The 24,634-nt window shown below is 37.6% G+C and overlaps 1 protein-coding gene across 3 annotated transcripts in view; it reads right to left on the bottom strand.

Moving 5' to 3' along the window:
* LOC129718023 (uncharacterized) overlaps positions 1–24,634 on the bottom strand; it is a 717,449-nt gene that overhangs the window by 45,604 nt on the left and 647,211 nt on the right. For all 3 annotated transcript variants that reach the window (XM_055668402.1, XM_055668399.1, XM_055668401.1), the window contains exon 15: positions 18,610–18,735. In XM_055668402.1, the coding sequence (XP_055524377.1) occupies positions 18,610–18,735 (126 nt within the window). The remainder of the gene's footprint in view (positions 1–18,609; positions 18,736–24,634) is intronic.

Raw genomic sequence — 24,634 nt, forward strand, 5'->3', positions numbered from 1 at the left:
AGGTCGAATATTTTTCTGTTAGTAAAGTTGAAAGCCTATTTGGTGCAAATCAGTTCCATATCCCGGGGCAAGTTTGGCATATTTTTCGTTCCACTCGCTATGAATCGATTCTCGATGAAACATGAATTTTACTCGGATCAAGGGTTGAGCCAATTAGTGTTTGGTCATGAGAAATGGATATTTATTTTGTTGGATGGGAACAGTTCTACGTCGAGTGTTATCTATTTAAAGTATCCGGTACTCAATTTTTCTCTCACGCAAGGAAGCATCGAAACTCAATAAAAACAATATTTTCAACTTGTCACAAATTGATACAAAGATATTACCAAAAGAAAAAATCAATTTTCGATTAGCACTAAACCAACCGGAAGGCCAATTCCCAACCGCTACTGACAATGTCCCTAAATTTTCTATCCAAATAGATACCAGCATCCAGGCTTCAGAAAAAAAATTGTCGCGGACGGAATGACTGAAGCAAACGAAAAACACAACGTCCAGCAGTATAGCCGTAAAATTAAATGACGGTAATTTTTGAACTTTTTATTGCAAACATATTATTTTTACCACAGCGCAGCTTCCGGATTGCTTGCGTCTAGTCAATGGTTTGTTTCATCCGTTTGCTACTAGGGTCGGAAAACCGTGTGTGAGAGCGCGTGGTAAACCTTTTTCGTTGTTTTTTTTTCTTCTTCAACGAAACGGAAGATCCGGTTGCAAATGCTATCCTACTGTGCGAAAGTTTTCCACGGATGTTGGGCGGTTTGGCCGGAGTCTTGTCGATATGGGAAAGTTAAAAATGATGCTAATGGTCGTCCGGAGGCGCTCTGTCGGCTCGTATAAAAGCGGATGAGTGCGACAGCGTCCGTTGATAATGTGGCCCACGAACGAAGGAAAAACAGACACACACACGGTTAAGGCGCAGCAGACACCGAACCACTACTGGGCTGTAGAACGGAAAAAATAATACTCAGGAGCGCTTTTTGGCCAGTCCAAACTGCCCCTGGCTAGGGCTAAAAAAAAATGGTTGACCCGGCTCTGTTTTTTCTGTTTTACAGTTCTTTCTATCTGTTTATTAAATTTACGGTAAATTAGTTTTAATGGTTCAAGATTACTGGAAATGATTGTTGTTTATTTTTATATTTCGCCTTCTTCGAGGGCACGCAAAAGTTGACCCATCGCAAGAATATTGAATTAGATTCGTTGTGAGAGCAATTCGTTTGTACTTCGTGAACGTTTGGAGCTGGTTTTGATTGAAGGTTAAATAATAGTCAACACAAGTTCTGCAGAAAAAACTAACATTTGAAGCTCCAAACAGTTTTTTTACAATGGACGCCACTCTGTGAGAACAACATTTCCAAATTTCGTAGAGGGCTTACCGATTAGGAGAAACTTAACTTATTACGTATAAGGCGTATCTCGTTTTGGCCGTATGAAAAACATTTGAAACATTATAAGAAATGAGTTTTAGCGTAGAATTACGTCTTACGGTAACATAGGGCTACGAATTGAAAAACCGAAAACATTAAGAACGTCTAGAAAATTATACACTTTCAAAAGCTTGAAACTTAGTCAGTTTCCAACGGATATCCTTAATTCTCAGGCAATTGATTGTGATATAAGCGGTGCGTTCACCAAAATACGGAAAATTGTGAACAACGTAAACAACTTGATTGCAGCCTTCCACAGCAGACAAACCAGAGGATAAAAACCGGCAGACCGCACTGCACAGCATTGCTTAACATGTCCAGATACGTTGGTGATTCTGTTCGAATCTGGCGCGTTCGCTATCAGTCATTTGGCCAATGGTAATATTTGTGCGTGTGCTGGTAGCCTGTGTGTGTATAATCGTTTGTTCACTTGTGATATGTTTTAGATGGGACGCCTACACTGTGGAAAGAGTCGTTCATGTTTCCTGTTCACAAAAATAGTAGACAAACATAATGTGGTCAATTAGCCACATAATGTGGCTGAGCGAAATAAACAATAAACAATGTATTTGTTTACTTGCCTGCAGTGTGTGTGTGTGTGTGTGTGTATGTGTGTGTGTGTGTTTGAAGAAATAACAAGAGAGTTAGAATCAACCCGAGTCATCTAAAAATGGAGATATAAATTGATGTTAATATCATAAAAAATGGCGATATAAATTGAATTGAATCAAAGGAACTAGCCGGTGTGACTATTGGGAAACATAAATGGCACTTTTAAGCGCTCCAAATTCATAGAATTGTTTTTTTTTCTGTTACTCGCCAAAGTGTTTTCTTTTTAGTGTTCATTATTCGACCGCGATCGGCGCAGCTATCGGATTTTTTTTCCTTTTCCTTGCCATTCTCTAGTCTACGATTTTTTATTTTAGCAAATCGACAGGTTTACCGAAAGTATAAACTTTATTAGTCACATACAAGTTATAAAGAAGGGTGGATCTCGGGTTCTCAAACCCGAAGCCCGAACTCGACCCGTCCCATCGGTTTGCGGTTTGAAAGTTTTGGAAAATGTCTGCTACAATTCGGGTTTGAGTTTGGTAAAAAAATCCAAAGGGTTACACTGAGGTCGCTTTTTACGCAGGTCGTTTTTATGCATTTTTTTAAACAGGATATTTTTACAATAACGCGGATTATTTCTACTTGATTCGGAAGATAATTCGTACCCGGTGTCAAATAAGTTTAGTATAAGTATATCTAATCTAATCTTTTAAATGCGGTAAAACCAACCGCGTAAAGAGCGACCCCAGTGTATATGCAAAAACACGGCGGAAAAGTTGACGCAAAACTACAAAAGGTTGTTTGCTACATTACTTGTTTTAAATATGTTTGTGCAAAAGAGGACCAGAAGTGCTACTGAATTTCAGTTTGTGCATACATCACTGAACAGGAATGGAACAAACACTATACACCCAAGTAACAAAACGGGTTTTATCAAAGTTTTATAGCGCTATTTCGGCTTTATTGAGCGCTACAAAACTTTGATAAAATCCATATTGTTACTAGGGCAATGCAAACAAGTTTCAACAGTCAGAGTGCGTGCAGATTGAAGTTACATTCTACTTTCAATTTCAGTGCGAAACGAGAAAATATTAAACCTTCAATAATCTGTTTGTTGTCCTTATAAGGACTGTTGTTGTTCAATTTCATATCGGATATGATGTTGATCGCATCTGTGTGCTACCCCAGCAGAGGGGATTAAGGAATTTTTCTGATAACACAGTTGAAAGCTGTTTTCACGCTGTACATTTGACGGCCCATATATTTTGAATGCCGGCATCGCAAAACGTTTGTGTGTTGTGAAAATACGACAACTTTTCATTAGAGGAAGTGCCGGCTAATGTACCTACTACTGATGCTGTCCGCTGCCGCACAAAAAGAGCATTTTACTTGAAGAAGTGCCAGCGTGTGTCTTTTGTATGCCCCAATGCTTCTTTAGAACAACGTTTTCTAGTAAAATGTAACAAACAAAAGTTAAGTAGAAAAAACTAACTTTTAAGTAACTTTTACATAAAATACTCTGTAGCTCTGTTCCCAATGAAGATAAAATTTTGTTTGTTCAGTAAGGTGTCATATTTTTGCACGTTCTTAAACTTTGCCAAATAAATCATGCCTCTATCTCTTAACACAAAAGAGTAAGTATTTTTAATACAGTCGAATCCCTCTGTAACGACACTTTTTATAGTGACAAATCTCGCAATAGCGACATTCTCAACAGTCCCTTCTGTTTTATACTAAAATTCTTCGTTTTATTGCGACATTTCGCTATCACGACCTTTCTCTATAACGGCATACCAAAACTAATACTTGTCATTCTTTATTGCGACAGTAGTACAGTCCAATCTCTCTATAGCGACATTGCTGAATCTGTAACGACATTCTCAAAGGTAGTTTCTGTTCTACATATGCAAACATTCTTCGTATTATTGCGACATTTCGCTATAACGACAGTCCCTTGCGATGTCGCTATAAAGGGATTCGACTGTATATGAAAACCTACTGTAACATATGCTGGGGTTGATTGGGACAAATGGAGATTAAAAGAGTTTATATTGAGCTTAACTTCAAGAAAAAGTATTGACACTCGATTCCACTAAGTTAAAACAATTATACGTTCTTGAAGTTATCAAAAAATAAGCTAAAATATGATTAACTTTGTAAGGAAAAGTCTTGGAGATATAAAGTCTTTGGCGAAGATGTGTGTTTTGTGTGCCCTAACAATTCCTCTGAACAATACTTTCGTGTAAAATGCAACTAAAAAAAATTAAGTACAAAAAACTAACTTTTAAGTAAGTTCCATATAATATACTTTATTACTTTGTACCTAAAGAAGATTTTTTTTTATTTTTATCGAAAAAGTTTCATATATTTGAATCTTCTATAACTTTCCTGAATAAACCATTTATATCTCCCGCCTGTGTGGTAAGCACCGTTATGCAGACATGTCTCTAATTCAGTGAAAACTAAATCCCCTGTGTTTCTTGATAAATGATTTCATATTTACAAATAAAAAAGTAAAAATGAGTTTTCCAATTTTCAGTACTACAGTGATTGTGCGTATTCATTCAAGAAATACGGTGCTATGTACTGTTAGCAGTGGCGTAGCCAAGGGGGGAGGTTAGGCTTCAACCCCCACCCTCCAGAGTATTTGAACTTATTTTTTTTAATAATGGGAATCTTCATTACTGTTTATTAGAGTGCCAATGGATTGTATGGAATAAATTAGACCTACAAATTCAATTTGGTAGTAGGTATTCACGAAAAAAATCTCCATAAAAAATCGACTTAACGGGAATTCGGGATGGGTAGCCTCAAATCGGTCGAAGTTTACCTTATATGATCGATGAAAAAATGTATAAAAATTGTCAACATAAAATTATCGAAGTCGAGCTTTCTTCTAAACCTAAATGTCTTAGCAATGAATAAAACTTAATGAAAATCTGTACTTTTCTCGATTTTTTTTTTCAGAATAATCAACTTTCTGTCTTCCAGTTCGAAAATCTTTCGGATGTCCTATTGCAAAGGCTAAGTTAATCTTTTAGACCTTTACCAGGGTTTTGCAATACAGAATTCTCCGTACGTGCGGAGAAAATAATGAACACCCGAAATCAAGTATACTGATACCCCGGAGAGAAACAATTTTCTTTTGTTATTTTCTCTCTGCCCTCTTTTACCTTATTTTCTTGGCATAGAATACTTTATTGCATACTCTTTTTTTATTGCCTACTTGTTTTGCTGCCATGCGGTCGTCGTCTCCCGTGGATAACCAGGTGTCCAGTATCAGCACTTTATTCTGGCGAAGGAATGTGGGAAAATATACAATTTCAGACTACCCAACAGAAGGTTGCATCAAATGTCTGTATGTGGAAATGTCCATATGACTATACTTTTGGGAGAGAGGCTGCTGCACGATTGAGCTGGAATTTTGCATGGACATTTTGCATTCGAACAGACGAAACTTTTGAGTTGATTTTGTTTTTATTTTAGAAATAATCGTTGATTGATCTACGCATCATTCAATTTAAACAGCACGTGTGTTGCACGGTTAGCGGTATCGCTAACAGGGCCGGCGTTTCATGTGGGTAGTATGGGTAGTAGTACCCACTCGGAAAATATCCATGTGGGTACTTACCCACACGGAACTATCGGACAAAACCAAAAAAAGTACTGTTGCGAGCGACAGTTTTTTTTTATGGATATCGTTGAGCGAGAGGTTATAAATCTACAGACTTATGTACAGTTCTAACGTTACTCAGAGAAAAGGATTATTTTTTTTAATTGTTTCATTTAAGATAGAGTTCTGAATTTCATTTACGATAGAGTTCTAATGTTTTGTTTTCTCGTAAAAAATTCCCATGTCAAATTTGCGATCAATCGGAATTTGCGAAGTAAAGCCTCAAAGCGGTCAAAGTTACAGTTCTTCGATCGATGAAAGAAATGTTCGAGCTGGGAGTGTCTCTTGTGTTTTCTGGTGTAGCTCGAGTCTCCCAACGCAGAAGTTTCCATGTCCCTGAAATTTAATTTTTGTTTTTAAAACAAATTTTTATGAAACAAAATCAGTTCCCGACATTTCATGCATTTCTAAGAGATTTGCTATAAAAAATCGATTTCTGAAACTTCAAGAACTACTCTGTGCATTTTTGGTTGGTCAAAAATATAAGACTTTCACGACTGTAAGTGAAACCCTCTCAGAAGTTCGATTAAGCTTAAATTTTGAATGGAAACTTTTTTCGAGAAAACAAAATTGTAGAGCCCTAACGTTAGCATTGAAAAAAAATGCTCAAAAAAGACCGATTTTTCATGAGTTTACCTTCACACGCACTGACGAAACTTCCAATGCAGCATCAATCATAGTAACCCATGAGACGCAGCAGAAAAATCACAGGATGGTTGTGTGCATAGCAGTGCTGAGAACATTCACTGTCATGATATTCAAAAGCAGCGATTTTCAGCCGTCTTTATATTGATAATCATACTACCCATGCGACCGTTGATATTCATGATACCAATCAACCGATGAACACCGACAAGATAAACATTAACACTCGTGTTGATATTTTGATCGTCAAAAATGAAAATCATATCAAAATAGTGAAAATCAAAACTAACCTTATTCGACCATTTATACTGCACTGGGCAGTGTACAGCGTCTGAACAGATTTGCACTACTTGGATTGATAATCACCTTAGCTTCTTTGAATATCATTACGAGGCGTTTGATATTCATTTCACTGTTCTGCCATTGAATATGAGAAACGATATTCATGCATCTTCGCAATGAACATAGGTTACTGAGTTGCATCAGAGAATAAATGTGCTGACACTGAGATTATTTCAATTCATCTACTCATGAATAAACATTGATATTCTAAGACACTGGTGCATAGCCACGACCGCAAGTTTGAAGTAGAATACTTTTACAAGAAAGATAACCCGGCTGCTTGCCTGTCAGTAATTTTTTCTAGTAAATAAAAGATAACTAATCAAATCAATCGAATTTTGCGCTTAAACAAGGATTGACCATTTTCAATAATATAGTAAGTTGTTTGTCATGATTGGGGCTTGACAACTTTAAAATTTTGGTTAAGCGAAAAATTAATTTTTATGCAGATAATGAAAATTTTTCGGATGTCGTGCTCATGACTGAAGGAAAAGATAATTCAGTACGTTCTGGGACACGGAGATAAAGTAAAATTTATAACTTTTACAAATTTAAAAATGTAAATTAACTCAAGAAAAAATATATACTCTTCAATCATCAGGTTTTTATTTTATCCTGAAAAGGACAATCTGTTGTTCAATTCAATGTCGGATAAGCTACAGATCACATCTTGGTGTTATCACTGACAGTGCGAATAAATTATTCCTTGTGATAAAATGAACAGTGAAAAGCTGATTTAACACTCAAAACTAGACGGCTCATGTGTTGTCAAAATGAGTCAACTTTCACTAGAGTGCCTCACTGCATCTGCTGCTATCGATGCTGATACCCGCTGCAACTGCTACGCTATCCGTTGCCATGCCACAGTTTTGGCCGCTATACGCTGCCATTGGTATCCGCTGTCCCTGCATTAGCTGGCTCAGCTGCTATCGGTGCTGAGATCCGCTGCAACTAGTGCGCTATCCATTGCTATGCCACAGCTGTGGCCGCTATTCACTATCGCTAGTAACCACTGCACTGCTACTGCTTCTGCTAAGGGAGGACTGCTGTTGTCACTGTCTAGAACTATTATGAACGACTTCAGCTGAAACAGGCTCTTATATATGCCAAATAGCATATTTTAAATTGCAAGGTATATGATCCTGTCGACCGTGCTTGGGAAGCAATCATATAACGACCAATCAGTGGTCGAATTTTACGTTTTGACAAGGCTTGACTATTTTCAATAGTAAAATAGTTTAAATATTAAAATTACAATTATTTTCTTTAGCAGAATAATCTTAGAAGATTTTCCAATCTATTGCTGCAAGAATGAAGGAAATCCGTCGAATACTAACCGATTTATTAGCATTTAAAATTGGACATATTTTTCACTTTTTTCGGTTTTGGATTTTTATTTCACATCCCTATGTAGCCGAACTTCCTGAGAGAAGTATTCTACTTCAAAATGCAATCAGAACTTTTCGTGCTCTGTTATGGAGATATGACATTTAGATGAGGACTTATGGTATATCATGTGCGGAACCTTTAAGGCGCAGTTCAGAGCTTTTGTTTCAGTAAACTGTTGTACCTTTTATAAATCTTTGTTTATGCAACGAAAATGATGAGAATTAAAAGTCCCTTAGGAGAGTTCAAAAGTTATGCTTATATTGCATGCACGACAATATATAAATTTCATCATTTTCGCAGTATTATATCCAAGGTAATTTAGACATGAGTGCATACGGAATAAATAAATGGTTCGATTTCTCCTAACTCTAGTAGAAGGCCCTTCTCCAGCGTCCCAACCAGAGGTTGGACACGTGTTACCTCTGGCTGCTTTTACATTGACCTCCGTACTGGTACTTGGTTTCTTCGATGCACTTCCCCCATGCTGGTCCTTCGCGCGTTTCCGAGCATCACGCTTGTATTTGGCGTTCATATATTAAGACATAGCACTGAATACACTTCCGATGGATTTCTCAATAAATGCAATAAACGCACTCGCAGTCTCTTACCCGAGAATAATGAAACACTTCCAAGAAATGTTGCACTAGTTGAAGTAAAAAGACAATTTCCACGTGTTGTAACATGCTGGAGCACGAAATCTATGTCTGTGATAGGGAACCTTCACGTCCACGAGGCATGACTAGAGAAACGCGTCTGATAATGCGGTAAAATTTTTACGTCTTTTTGTGCAAATTATTGTACTCAGACAAAAACCTGTTTTGAATTGGATAAATTTTTAGTGAATAAACGTTAACCGTTTGTTATTCAAAGTTGGTAATGCTGATCGCAGCCTTTGCGCTGCCCCTACAGTGGGGGGTTTACTAAATAAAGTAAAAGTAAAAACTAGACAACTACAACAGAATTTGATTGCATCCCGCACAGAATGTCTGCTTGTAATGATGCCAGAAAATTGTTAACCTTCAATTATTTGTTTATTTGCCTTGAAAAAAGCATTATTCGGTACAAAATCGGTTACTGATTACAACTTTTGAGCTGCCCTAACATTGGGGGAATTAAGAAACACGGACAACATGCACTGTGGAAGCTTTTTTGCATTCAGTAAATTCGATGGGTGCGACAGCATATATCAAGATGGCTTGACAAAGTAATTTTTTTTAATTCTTTTATCACCAATATTTAGTGGTTAATTTGTGAGTTCGAAATCCAATTTGTGGTAATTTGTGGTTAAGTGGTTTCCGAGAAATTTTCAAAAAACTGAGTCAAGCTATCTTGAAACATGATTTTTCTTTAAATGAATCGGACAACGATGATATATACATCAATCGAAAGCTCTTAATTTGTGGTTCACGAAAATGTAATTTTTACGTCATAATTACTAGTGTTTGTACAGAAATTTGTGTTTTATTGTTCACGTAGTTCTACGTTTTATTTATTTGTTGATGACGCTGCTGTCCGCTAGTGGCGTTGGCTGTTTGCGGTGTTTGTCACTGCTATACTGAGCGTGCGTTTGGGGAATATGCTAAATACCGTGATTCTTAGCCAACACACTTGCATTACAGGTAGCTTAACAGTTGCAGAATGGATATGTGTAAATTTGTTGTCAAAAAGGATACCGGTTACGAAAATGTACATTCAAAGGAAAGCAATCCAAATTCGACGGATTATTTTTCAGAACCAGTAGGAATGGCAAACAATAATTGTCACTTTTTCATCACCTAGATTCGGAGAAATGTTTCAGAAATATTCAAACAAATGTTCAAATAAGCTGTCGGGATCCAGATTAATGTTGCTCTTCTGTTATTTTTCATGCATATGTGCTAACTTATGAGCAAAGTAATAAAGAATATTTCTGCTGTCCGCGTGTCTGTTAAGCTACTAGTGGCACGGTCGCACAGAGGAGTACCTAGAACAAAAATCTGGCCAAAATAAGAAAAAAAAATTATGTCGCTTTTTGGTGCCGCTATATTTTTTTCTGCAGCTTGAATAAATGCTTCACAATATACCATCACTCGATTAACGTTAAACGGTTTTATCATATGCTGAGAGCGCTGTAAACATTGACAAATTTTCAAGCATTTTTTGGGAATCGAACCAAGTTGTGCCGGGCGTCAAAAAAAAAAAAATGACAATTGATCAATATTATGCACCAAATGAATTCTTTATGTTCAATGCTAATAAACCGGTTGATAAAAATTCCGATATTCAAAATTATAGCTACTTTTGAGAAGTTTTCGAAATTAGTGATTTTTACGTATTTTAGAGCGTTTTCTATATTGAAAGAGTTATCAAATCTCGCGGAATCCGATCATATAATCATCGGGGGAATGGAAGTTCAAAACATCACATCCTCGCAAATATCTCATCCGGTAACGTCCGGATTGACATTTGCGACCCGTTTGAAAAATGTTGTTCATGACATATTTTGACGAATATGGTGCCTCATGCTTAAAACAGAGTTTCAGTTCAACAAAGATTAAATAAGATTAGTTAAGTGAATGAACTTCAACTAATTTGAGTTAACTTAAATTTAACTTGATGCACAGAATCAATAATCCAGGTAAATAACACTACGTTCAAAAGCCTTTTTCCAACCTACGTAGGTTCCACGAGGCATTATATAATCTGTGAGCAACAAATTTAAAATTCAAAATGTAGATATTTTGCTACATCATTTTTCTTGCAAATTCTTCGATTTGTTTCGCTGCCTGTTTTGCGAACACAAATTATACGAGCGTATTTCTTCATCTGTTCAATAACATTAGGGGTCTTCACATCGAGCTCGCATACAAATACCCAGCCGTAAACTGTGTATCTTCCATTACTCGTCAATGGAGGTGAGTATTTTCAAGGGTTGGGTATTTGTTTACGAGCTCGACATGAAGCCACATAGGCTATGTAAATGTAAACATCAAGTTATGTGCGTGATTATTAGAGTTACTCTTTGATACAATTCTGCGCCTGTTGGGCTACCTGTAGTAGAGCAAGTGTGTTGGCTAAGTTCCCCGAATCTCGATATTTACCATATTTCCCACACGCACGCTCAGTATAGCAATGACAAACACCGCAAACAGCCAACGCCATTAGCGGCCAGCAGCGTCATCAACAAATAAATAAAACGTAGAACTACGTGAACAATAAAACACAAATTTCTGTACAAACACTGATAATTATGACGTTAAAATTAACATTTTCGTGAACCACAAATTAAGAGCTTTTGATTGATCTATATATCATCGTTGTTCGATTCATTTGAAGAAAAATCATGTTTCAAGATGGCTTGACTCAGTTTTTTGAAAATTTCTCGGAAACCACTTAACCACAAATTACCACAAATTGGATTTCGAACTCACAAATTAACCACTAAATATTGGTGATAAAAGAATTAAAAAAAATAACATTGTCAAGCCATCTTGATATATGCGGTGCGACAGATTTAAACTGCTAGGATGCTACACAGAATGCTTGCTTGCGTTGACAAAAATTATGAATTTCAATGACTTGTTTCTTTGCCTTGAAAAAGGCATTTTGATTTCCAAAATTGGATTTCCTGATGGCAACCTTCATGCTGCCCCAACACGGGGGGAATAATGGCTGTCTGGCGACACACGCTGAGAAAAACCGCGCTGCTCCTGAGACGTGGTGACCAACTACAGGGCTAGTGCTGCTGCTAAGGAAGGACGACTGCTGTTGTCACTGTCTAGAACTATTATGAGCGCTCCGGCTGAAACAGGCTCTTGAAGAGGCCAAATAGCATGTTTTCAATTGCAAGGTATATGATCCCGTCGACCGTGCTTGGGAAGCAAGCATATAACGACCAATCAGAGGTCGAATTTTTCTTTGACAAGGCTTGACTATTTTCAATAGTACAATAGTGTGAATAATAAAATTACAATTATCTTATTTTGGGAAGAATCTTATAAGATTTTCCAATCTATTGCTGCAAGAACGAAGGAAATCCATCGAATACTAACCGATTTATTAGCATTTGAAATTGGACATATTTTTCACTTTTTTCGGTTTTAGATTTTCATTTCACATCCCTATGTAGCCGAACTTCCTGAGAGAAGTATTCTACTTCAAAAAAATCAGAGTATCGAAAGAAAGACCGGTTCCGGACGGCCGACGACCTTGAGCGACAAGAAGCTCCAAAAAATACTGAAGAGGAAAACCGAGGGGGTAGTGGCTACATCGCTGCGTACGCTTGGTCGGGAGGTCGGTTCAACCGGCCAAACAGTGGAGGAGTACCTGGCGAACATGGACATCAAGAAGTGGAAGTCCCGTCCATTGCTCTCGCAGTTGCTCGATGGTCTAGTCGATTTTTTCGGCGAATCGCGACGTGATGATGGTGGTCCACGCCGAGACCTTTCTCACCCTGGTTGACAACGACTGGCAGGGCACTCCATATTTTACTTTACCCACGAAGGAATACCGTAGGGGCGAAGACGCGGTGCTCTGACTGGATCTAGTGTCGGCCCACTACTCTAAGCAATCGTTGGAGGAGATGGAGCGGCTTAAAATCGATGCGGTACCCAGGTCGGCCAACCCACCCAACGTTCCCCAGCTGCATCCCATCCAGAGTTTCTGGACAAACCAGAAGCGAAAATTGACGCGAAAATTGAGGAGGAATTGATAAATAGAACGAAAAAAGAACTCAAAAACATGCCTACACGCATTTCCACCATGGCGAATGTTCCGGTAAACTCTCGGAAAGCTACTCGCAAGGGCGTGGAATTACTTTTGCAAATGAGCCTATATAATTGCCTTCCATGGGAAAGTGATGGGAAACATGACTACTGAACGAAATTCGAAAATCTAATTTCTCTTAAACATTCCATTGGCACCTTATTGTTGATGCACAGTCTACTTTTCGTAAAATTTTGTTCAGGTATCAGAACGTAATCCACCCCCCCCCCCCCCCGGCTACGCCTTTGTCACCCATGAACCTTCCCTATTCCTGACTACCCACTCGGGAAAATAATGTCACGCCGGCCCTGATCGCTAATGATAGCAGTAAAACAGTTCATCACCTAAGTTGTTCTTTTTTATTCTATCTCTTCAACGCAACTGCAACGCAGCCCGGATTGAGGATGAGTCATGTGAGTGCGCCAAACCAATGCCGTTTTGTAACATGATAATAATCGATTTAGGTTAATCCTTGTCTCTCAACTTAATCGAAGTAATTTTTTGAAGCTCAGAAACGCAATAGTAACTTTCGGAAATTTTGTTCAATTTCTCATCATTGTAGATTGTCATTTGCATATGACGTGAGATGATTCCCGTTCTGTTGTTATCTCGGCAGCATTTTCTATCATTTCCAGAACTTATTCAGTTACTAAGCAACAAAGCAGGTTTCTTCACACTGCAGACAATAAATTCAGCCAACCGGGAACTCAGGCCGTCAGGAGATTAACTGCATGTGCCGCGACCAGACCGTTCGTATGGAACTGTCTTAAGAATAAAAATAAAGTTGAAGTTTCTTTTTGTTACCTTTTATACCCGGTTTTGGTGAGAAATTCTTGAAGAAGGAGAAGCCTCGAAAACGACAAAATGAGAAAGAGAAAACGAAACAGTTGTTTACTGTTTTTAGTACCTGTGCTGCCCGTAATCGAAAACTAAACGATAAGAAGAAGAGCTAGAGTACAATGCGCGAGTGACAGGAAAATTTTAACTACTGCGCGGTAAAACGATTTTGGAGCGTTAAGAAAATAATTTGTCTTCACTTCATTGCTGATTACCATTTGCTATTTTTGTTTCGGTAGAACTTAATCATTACTAAATTGTTTATATCAATCAACAGATAGACAACAGAATGTAAAAATATTCGCGTGGGCAGAAAAATTGTAACTACTTCACAATCACATGAATTTTGGGGCATTTAAAAGCACTGTTGGTATTGTTACAACATTGTTTGCATCGAGCAGCAATCAGTTCCCAATCCAGTGTATTCCCAAATCGATAGCAAAAAATACATTGACATAAGACAGATTGTCGTCATTCTGCGTTAACTTCGCGGTTATGTCTTATAAACAACCTCTTTTTCTGTGGTGGCAAAAATAACAAAATCAGACTCTCTTCGAAAGCAATAGCTTGAGAACGAGTTAAAAAAATGCAAAAATTTATAACAGCATTCTAATTACCCCTACATTAGACCCCTACATTACATTCGGGTGAAATCATGCATTTTTGATTTGCAACGCCATCGCTGTGTTAGGTTAAACAACACAGTCTGCATGAAACGTTATATTTGTTTTCAAAAATACGGTGAAATGACTTATCGAAAGTTTCTTCGGCTATGAGTACATTAGTTTGTCCGTTTCATTTCGAGAGATTATTCGCTTTATTTACCATCTAACTGTGATTTGGTTGTTTTTGAATGACTAGATTAGAAAAGGGAATGATTGATTGTTATTCTATCAGCTCCCCTTCAATACCATCTAAGTAAAGTAGATTTTAATTCAACCATACACTGCTACCCACTCTGTTGAAAGAAAAAAAAAAACAGCCAAAACTCATGGCAACCACCGGTATTTTCCCATCGCCAACTAGGCCTTCAATCCACCATTAATCCACTAATCGTTTTCGCATTTCAGCTACTTCTAACCAGGAAGGCGAAAACGATTAAATAAATCACTCTCTTGCTATCTACATTCTCGTGCGGGAAGGAACGGGAAGCGAGCCGACTTGCTACGATCCAGATGGATGTTCCCACTGACCGAAAAAATAACGCCATCAATGAGCATTAACGGTTACCTCTAGGAAGACGCCCCGAACCAAGGAACTGTAGGACTATGGTTCCACTTGCTTGTTGCCATCGGAGTATCATCTCGTACCCGCAGTAGTTTACCCGATGCAAACTAGATCGAAACATCGAATAATCTTTTTTTTCTCCTTTGTTGTACAGTAGGTTTCCGTTTTTGGCAACAAAATTTTATATTTCAGTTGCAAAAACTGGAACCGTGCCCAAAAAGGAAACCTTTTTTGTCATCAATAAATTCAATTCGAGACTTCTAAATTATTTTGAAAATTAATTATTTTTATGATTAAATGGGTTTTTAACAAAATTCGTCTTATATAACGTACAGTAATAATAAATTTCAAATTTGTCGTCACTTTTATTCTCTCGCGCAGCGCTTGTACAACAGTGTCTGTCACGTCAAACTCTCCGTTCCATTTGAAAGCAAATGAGTGTAAAAGACGGCTGGTTTTAAATTGCAAGACCTGTTATATACGACAGTGCGTTGTTTACAGTTGGAGTCAAATACACGCTAAATTTAAGTTACCCATAAATAAGAAAAATTAACCCATATTAGAAAAAGTTGCACGATTTTTTATTGAGTAAAATTTTTACCCATTTGATGAGTAACAGCTACCAATTAGTCTTTTGATAAATTTTCAATTGATTTTCAGAAATTGAATTTTGCGCTTTGTGAAATATCACTCTAGGGGAACTGCATTTAATCACGCTTGCTTTATTTGAAATAAATTATGAAAAACATATACATCGCGTGTAAACAAACATGAAAAAAGAAGAGAAAAGACCGCAGGGAGAGGCCCGGAGCATTTGCTCCCTTAATCCCCCCTCAAATCCGGGCCTGGTTATCACTATAATATACGTTTTCAGTGCAAAAAAATATTAAAATAATTATGATAAGGTTTGATGTTCTAAGTGTTCCACTGTGAGACATATCAATAGTGTTGGTAGTTATGCTCGTTAAAAACCATCAGGCGTAAGATGTTTTCAGTTTCAATTTAATCAGTTTCAACCTAGAACGGGTCAGGCGGGGGCCTAGTGTGGTTGGTAACGTCTCCGCCAACCACGCTTGACGCCTGGGCTCGAATCCCACCGCCGACATAGGTGTCGATGGTTGTGAGGTGGCGTGATCCACTCACAACCAACCCAACTGGTCTAGATTCAATCCTAGCCGACACCGGGAGATTTTCTGAGGCGAAAAATCTCTGGGATCACGCCTTCCATCGCATGAGGAAGTAAAGCCGTTGGCGCCGGTCCGTTAATAAACGGGTCGTGAGTTAGGGTCCTGGGTGTGGATTCGCCTCCCTGGGCGTCGGTGATTGGCCACAACAGTGGCGGAACTAGACCGACGGAAAATAAGCGAGAATATAAAAAAAAAAAACCTAGAACGGGTTTGACACCCGTCAATCAGCTCAGTTTGTTGTGTAAATCATAGTATACTATGTAGTATAAAATGTTGCCAAAAACGGAACCCTTTGTTGCCAAAATCGGAGTGTGCCAAAAACGGAGCATGCCAAAAACGGAACATGCCAAAAACGGAAACCTACTGTAATTGGAAACAGTTTCAACGTGGCCATGGTACAGAGTACCGTTCCAACGTCGAAATGCTACGAGCAGATAACTGGATTTTTACAGTATCATTCATCTTGCTAAAAAATAAACCATGTTTCTACACCGAGTACGGTACAGCAGCAGCAGCAGGATGTGGCCGACGCAGCAGAGCAAGCATACCTAGAATGTTTCGCCCACATTCATGAGGAAGAAATTTTCCGCTCCGTGGAAAGGGCCAGCCGGATGAAACTTTGCGCCTGAGAGAACTGCATATGGAGAGGGAACATAAATACCACAAAGGTCACGCTGACCGACTGCGGAGATTCCCATACTATATTTGCACACCACTGGCGCAGACGTTGCATACGGAAAGGCAGTGCAAAGCATTTTTCATACGAGCTGTGAATACCTAATGTCAACCCTTATTTGAGGAATATTGTAGTACTGCCGAATTAAATCCTTTGGAGTTGGACCAATACCAGCAAAAATTTGAGCTAGTCGTTTGATTGATTGCCAATGGTATTTTCATAGTTTCACTCGTATTGATGTTATATATTAGAATTTCAAGTTGTAGCTGTATTTGAATTATAAACTTTTGGTATAACTGATTTATAACATGTTCATAACAAACATTTTTTGCATATATTTCAGTTTCGACGAACAATAGATCAATTTCATGTGTAAAACTAGTTTTTCAGTTTTTATTCAATGTCAAAAAGAGTTTTCTATGAACTATGAGTGCCTAATATAACCCCGTGAACTTATTACGGCCCTAGTCCCCCAAAGTTTCTTTGCCCAGCATAATATGTCAAACACCCGTATGTCTCACTTCTCTTACCCTCTAGAAATCATCCTAACATCCTAAGAATATTCCAATGGCTCCGCAAGCTTACCCATACACAGTTAGAAAAAAGTGCCAAAATTTATGTCGAATTGTATATAAGAATTGTTTGCCTCCTTCGGTTTTCCCGAGTTTTTGAACACTATTGTTTTGACCGGGAAAATAAATTTAAAATAATTAAAACCCCATACAATCGGAGCAAAGTCCCCCTCAGCAAATCTTTAACAAACACATTTTCAACATTGTTCATTGAACTCCGACCGTTGTGTAGTTCACTATTGAATACGAACAAAACATTATCGAATATTCCCCGAAACGTGACGTGAGTTTTAACGAATAATTCTTGACTTTTCCGCGCCAGGAAGCGATCCGGAGATGTAACAACAAACCCGTACATCGTAATCCAAGACAAGTAGCCGGATCCACGAGAATAATGCCAATAATTCGCTGCATCGTAAAACATGTATATTGTTCCCATGTGGCAATTTGCTTGCGAATAAGGCCTTTTCGATTATTCGGTTGGGCCCCGCTCTAAATCAGGACAATATTTACACGATTCTTGACTACCTCTATTGGTTTCGATAGGTTATTCTCTATCCTATTTTTCAAACATCACGCTGAGGCCGTTTCTACTGGGATGAAATCGGTCCTCGGTTAAACCTCCCACGTTCGGAGCTAAGTCTGAAAATCCTCGGCACACCAAACGCCTTGAATAAAAGACTAAATTGGTTCTGTCACCTGCCTTTGCGAATCGAACAAAACCACACTAACTGACCGGCAATAAGCTGTTGAGGGAATACAATTGCTATCGGTGGTGTGTTCAGACCATGACGGAAGTAACGCAGGCAATAATGGCTCTACGTTTTAGGTTTAGCTCTCCCGCAGCCTCATCCACTGGAGACGTTCTTGTTCGAAATCTGCTTGTTCGAAACTCACGTTTTACTTCCTTCACTCATTCTCAATGTCCACACAGTGTAGCGCCCCACCCCTGAATAGGCGAATAAATACAACTTTTCGTTTTCCAGACGTCTTTTAGCTGTTATCCCTGCTCGAAATGGTGCAGTAGATACGAAAATGGGCCATTTGTTGGTTTTCGTTGCGATCCTTATTTTTTTCGGGCATTCGTTGCGCGGTGGGAATGGACGATGGGTGGGAGTGAATAAGATCCGAAAGTAAATCTAATAAAGGAAGGTTCAATGCGCACCAAACACCACACCGTTCACGGCTTTTACCTTCTTCTGAGTTGGGTTCGCCCCAACCAAGACACTGCGGGGATGCCATCTGGCATGCACTGCTCAGCCAGCCAAAACTGATCCAACATTCGTCTGGGGAATGTTGTTTACCAGCCGCCAGGAAGAAGAAAATTTGCTAGAGTACCTACCTGTCCTTTTTTCTGCTTCATTAATCGCTATGTCCTCGAGAATCGTCGGTTCCGAACGTCCCTTCTGATTTACACTGTAGGCGATCAGGTGAAGAGTTGGCGCAAATGAATCGCTAGGGATTAGCTCTGAAATGGCATGGAAAAGAGACAGACAGAGAGAGAGAGAGAGAGAGAGAAAAACAAAAGGATGAGAGAGTTGTTTGATCTGTGTGCGTTTACAGCACGGGCTTCTGTTCTGAACCGAAATTGATTGTATCATTAAGATTAAACAGAACGCAGTGTTTCTTATTAGTGACGACTCTGATAATATCAACCAAAGAAACAATGAACAAACAAATATGCAATTATTAGTTCCACACTACACGAAACAGATTTTACGTAAAACTACGTCACTTTTGTTCATTATACTGGGTTACATTCATAACTAACAGGGGGAGATTCTCAGTGCGTCTTGAACTGTCCTACAGATCAGACGTTTTTTCGGTTGCTTGTGGACTGGTCTTTGACTGCCTATAGCTTCAAAGTTTGTGTTTTGTCAGTGTGTCTTTTAAAGACTACCTGAAAGTTATTTCCCATCAGTCTTTCTCAAGACTACCTACTTTTGAATTTAACATTTGTTTTAACTTTTTTCGTATCACCTGAAATGGCTGGACGGAAAAAGAAACCTCGCATCGCTGCGGGGAGGAAAAGAGAGGCATCCCTTTCTGACACATCGAGTGTCTGTAGTGACAATCCTTTTGATATTTTGCCTGAGCAAGAAGCTGGTGAAATGGAAGTTACCAATAATGAAACTGTACAAAATATAAAATCTTTAAAAAAGGAGAAAGTTCCACCTATTGTGGTAACTATTTCTTCTGAATTTAATATATTCAAAAAGGAACTTTCAACGTTTGTTTCTGACGTTAAAGTTACCTATCAAATTGGCCGTAGAGGTGAATGCCGCTTATTAGCCGACTCAGTAAAGGGTCGTGATCGTCTTGTTCAGTATTTAACTGACAAGATGTACAAATTTTTTACATATGACACCAAGAACGCCAAGCCGTTCAAGGTTGTCTTGAAAGGTCTCACCAACGATCAAACCGTTGATGAGATCAAACTTACTTTAACAGAATTACTTGGCATAGCCCCTACCCAAGTAATTCTAATGAAACAAAAATCACGAGGCGAAAACAGTCAGAGAACTGGAATTTCCCTTGTTAATTATCTAATTCATTTTAACCGCAATGAGGTTAACAACTTAAAATTTTTTGAAAAAGCACATGCTTTGTATAATGTGCGTGTAAAGTGGGAAATTTATAGGAAGTATGGCGGAGGTGAAAAGCATATCACCCAATGCCGTACTTGCCAACGTTATGGCCATGGTTCCAAATTCTGTAACATGGACCAAAAATGTCTTAATTGTGGAGACTCTTCTCACAAAAAGGACACATGTCCTGTGAAAGAGAGTAAAAATTTTCGCTGTGCGAATTGTAACGGCAACCATATGTCAAATTTTTATCAATGCCCAGTCCGTTTAGCAATTGTTAAGGCAAGGCAAGGTAAACAAAATTCAATTTCTCAATTAAAACCAACTTCAAAACAAAATTCTCCAAGCGTACCAGTGACGCATAGTTTACCTACTCCTTTGCATACCCGTTTAACTTATGCACAGGTTACAGGTAGTTCGAACATTATACCGCCTAGTGTTGGTAGTTCGAAAATGACCGTTAATATGGGTAAGCAAAACAGGCTAGAAAATAATTGTACACCTATCACTCCAGCTAATATTGCTGCCGAAAATATTTTTTCTAATGTCAACTGCCTGGGGCCTATTACGGCAGGTAAACTTTCTTTTTTGCAACAGGCAATGTTCGATCTTATGAACGCCATGTTGCAGGCAAAATCAATGTTTGAAGCCATTCAAATAGGCACAAATTTTACTATTAAAATTGTTTCTAATTTAAAATTTAGCAATGATTTTAAATAAAACAATTAAAATATTAAATTGGAATGCTCGCTCATTGAAGGCCAATGAGAATGAGCTTTTTAACTTTTTAACAGTAAATAATGTGCATATTGCAATTATTACTGAAACATTTTTGAAACCTAACATAAAATTAAAATATGATCCCAATTACGTGGTTCAAAGATATGATAGGATTCAGGGTTCCGGCGGTGGAGTTGCAATTGTTATTCATCGCCGAATCAAACATCGTGCTCTTCCCCATCTTGAGACGAAAGTTATTGAAACTTTGGGAATTGAAGTTCAAACTGAACTTGGGATTTTATTTATTGCCGCAGCATATTTACCATTTCAATGCACACGCGAGCTCAAAAATTATTTTAAAGGTGATTTACAAAAACTCACCAGAAATCGTTCGAAATTTTTCATAATCGGCGATTTTAACGCTAAACATCGTTCATGGAATAATTCTCAAAGTAATTCCAATGGCAAAATTTTATTCAACGATTGTTCTTCAGGATACTATTCTATTTTGTCTCCGAATAGTCCTTCATGCTTTTCTTCTGTAAGAAACCCTTCAACAATTGATTTGGTGCTTACAGATCAAAGTCATGTATGTAGTGATTTGATCACACATGCTGACTTTGATTCTGATCATCTTCCAATAACTTTTTCTCTATCACATGAATCAGTTTTAAACCCTATGAGCTCTGTTTTTAATTATAACAAGGCTAATTGGGAAAGATACAAAACTCATATTGAGAGAAATTTCAATAATGAGCTTGATTTGCAAAACGAAGTGAGTATTGATTCCGCTTTGGACGCATTAAAATGTGCAATTGTTGATGCCAGGAATTATTCTGTTCCAAAGACTCAAGTGAAATTTGATTCACCAATAATTGACGAAAATCTTCAACTTCTAATTCGTTTGAAAAATGTCCGCAGACGTCAATATCAACGTTCTCGTGACCCTGTTTTTAAAACTATTTATAAAGATTTACAGAAAGAGGTTAAACATAGATTTACTCTTCTGAGAAATCAAAATTTTGAGACTAAAGTTGAAAAATTGAAACCATATTCAAAACCATTTTGGAAGCTGTCGAAGATTCTTAAGAAACCTTCAAAGCCTATTCCAGTTTTAAAAGATGGTGAACGTTTTCTTGTATCCAATGAACAAAAGGCTCAAAGACTTGCTCAGCAGTTTGAGAGTGTTCATAACTCAAATTTGAATTTTGTGAGTCCAATTGAAAATGAAGTCACACGTCAATTTGATTTAATTTCTTCCCAGAATTTTTTACCTGCAGAAATAATTGAAACTAACTTGAATGAGATTAAATCAATTATTAAAAATTTCAAAAATATGAAAGCACCTGGTGACGATGGAATCTTTAATATACTAATCAAACATCTCCCTGAGAGCACAATGGAATTTTTAGTGAAAATTTTCAATTGCTGCTTTAAAATTGCATATTTTCCCAAATTATGGAAAAATGCAAAAATTACTCCCATTTTAAAACCGGATAAGAACCCAGCTGAAGTTTCAAGTTATCGACCAATCAGTTTGCTTTCTTCAATAAGTAAACTGTTTGAGAGAGTTATTCTTAACAGAATGATGTCACACATCAACGAAAATTCAATTTTTGCAAATGAACAGTTTGGATTTCGCCATGGGCATTCCACAACTCATCAATTGCTCAGAGTTACTAATATGATACGAGCTAACAAATCTGAAGGTTATTCCACTGGAGCTGCTCTTTTAGACATAGAAAAAGCATTCGACAGTGTTTGGCATAAAGGTTTGATTGCGAAATTGCAAACTTTTAATTTTCCAATTTTCCTAATCAAAATTTTAAAAAATTATCTTACTGATCGAACTCTGCAGGTTGTCTATCAGAATTCAAAATCTGATAGATTTCCTGTCAGAGCAGGTGTGCCTCAAGGTTCAGTCTTGGGTCCAGTCCTGTACAACATATTCACTTCAGATCTTCCTGATTTGCCTCCAGGATGCACAAAGTCATTGTTCTGCGATGACACAAGCATTTCCGTAAAAGGAAAAAGTCTTCGTGTCATATGCAGTCGATTGCAGAAAAGTTTAGATATTTTTTCTTCCTACTTGCAAAAGTGGAAAATCTCTCCCAATGCTTCTAAAACTCAAATGATAATTTTTCCGCATAAGCCTAGGGCTTCTTTCCTCAAGCCAAACAATAATCACGTTGTCAAGATGAATGGGGTTATTTTAAGTTGGTCCGACAAGGTTAAGTACTTGGGACTAATTTATGATAAAAAACTTATTTTCAAAGAGCACATTGAGAGTATACAAGCCAAGTGCATCAAATATACGAGATGTTTATATCCTCTCATTAACAGGAATTCTAAACTTTGTTTAAAGAACAAACTTTTGATTTACAAACAAATTTTTAGACCAGCAATGCTTTATGCTGTACCGATCTGGTCAAGTTGCTGTTCAACAAGGAAGAAAACGCTCCAAAGGATTCAGAATAAAATTCTGAAAATGATTTTGAAGCGTCCTCCTTGGTTTGGTACACTCGAATTACATAGACTTACTGGTGTTGAACCATTAGAAGCTATGTCAAATAAAATTATTAACAATTTTCGACGAAAATCGTTGCAATCCTCAATTGCTACGATAAGCTCTCTTTATAGCCAATAAGTTAGCAATTAAGTTAGTTGTAAGTTTACTTCCCCTTTTCTGACAAGTAGGTTTAAATCCCTACGAATGATAAGTCCTAATTGCGAAAGCAAACAAATCCTAACAATTAAAATTACAAATTTCTAACAGTGTTGAGAAGTCACCATTTGTGATTGGAGCACATACTCATTATTTACTAATATTTATCATAAATACTTAAGCTACTAACAAATCCCCCCTTAATAATATAAGGTAAAACAGGGGGAGATTTCAAATTCCAATAGCTTTCATACAACTGTACTGAATGCAATCATAATGTATCATTGGTTAGCTAAAATATACAAGATTCTCAAGATATGGTAATTATTCTCATTTTTATCACGTGGTAAAATTCGAAGAAAAATTCCAAGACTGAACGGATAGCTTATATTCGTAACGGAAATGTATCTATAATGCCATCCCGTATACAACCGAAAGTATAAAACGGCTTGATATTGTGCAATTTTTGTATAAATGTCTACATAATTTCAAACTATTTTAATGTATTTGCCATAAAATCCCTGCATTATAATTTAAATGGGCTACTTTATCAGTTCTCGGCAGTCTAAAGCAGAATTATATCTGTCTGTTAAAGTTATGAAAAGTAAAATTGAGCTGTTGAATATGGTTGTGGAAATTTGCTTTTCCAGTTCCTATTTTCTGTTTTCGTCGATATTCGGTTTTCTTCATCAGCAGAAAAGTGAGGGAGAAAGCTTTTAAAATAATCCTCTACTTTGCTTGTAATGAAGGAAAGTCAATGTTTTCCTTTACAACATCGTTCAAAGTACAAAAGGGATCCAGACGCCATCAGTTCCACATGCTCCAAGACAAATTAATATTAGTGATGTTATTTCTGTACCTACAGTTCCGGAAGGTTAGTATACAAGGAGCAGACGATCGGGATGGGTCGTTCTTTTGCTGATCGTAACCTGGTAATTGACCAGGTCCAGGTGGAAAAAGTGTACGACAATTTAGTAATGATGAACACGTTTCAATTACAGTGACGCAATCACAAAAATTATTAGATAAAAAAACTAGTTTCGGCTTATTCGAAAAAAAAACAACTCCGAACAGTAAACCCTCCGATTTTTTTTGACGTATGACTACGTCTAACCGCACTATATCAAGATACATTCTGCGAAAACCAAAACCAAGGTGTAACGCTGGAATGAAAGGTTTCAAACGCTAATACTGATGTAACCACATGATGGATTACAATAATCAATATGTCGTTGGATTGATAAAAAGGTGGACAATTTTATTATTCCTCAGTTATCATTATAATTTCGTTGTTAAACAGTGAAAATTTCATAAAAGTCTCAAGGTCGAATTTTCACGAACAATATACCAATCACATGCGAGCACACCTGGCACAGACTTCATGAGTAGACACC

This window comes from Wyeomyia smithii, chromosome 1 (assembly GCF_029784165.1).
Source record: "Wyeomyia smithii strain HCP4-BCI-WySm-NY-G18 chromosome 1, ASM2978416v1, whole genome shotgun sequence".
NCBI lineage: Eukaryota > Metazoa > Arthropoda > Insecta > Diptera > Culicidae > Wyeomyia > Wyeomyia smithii.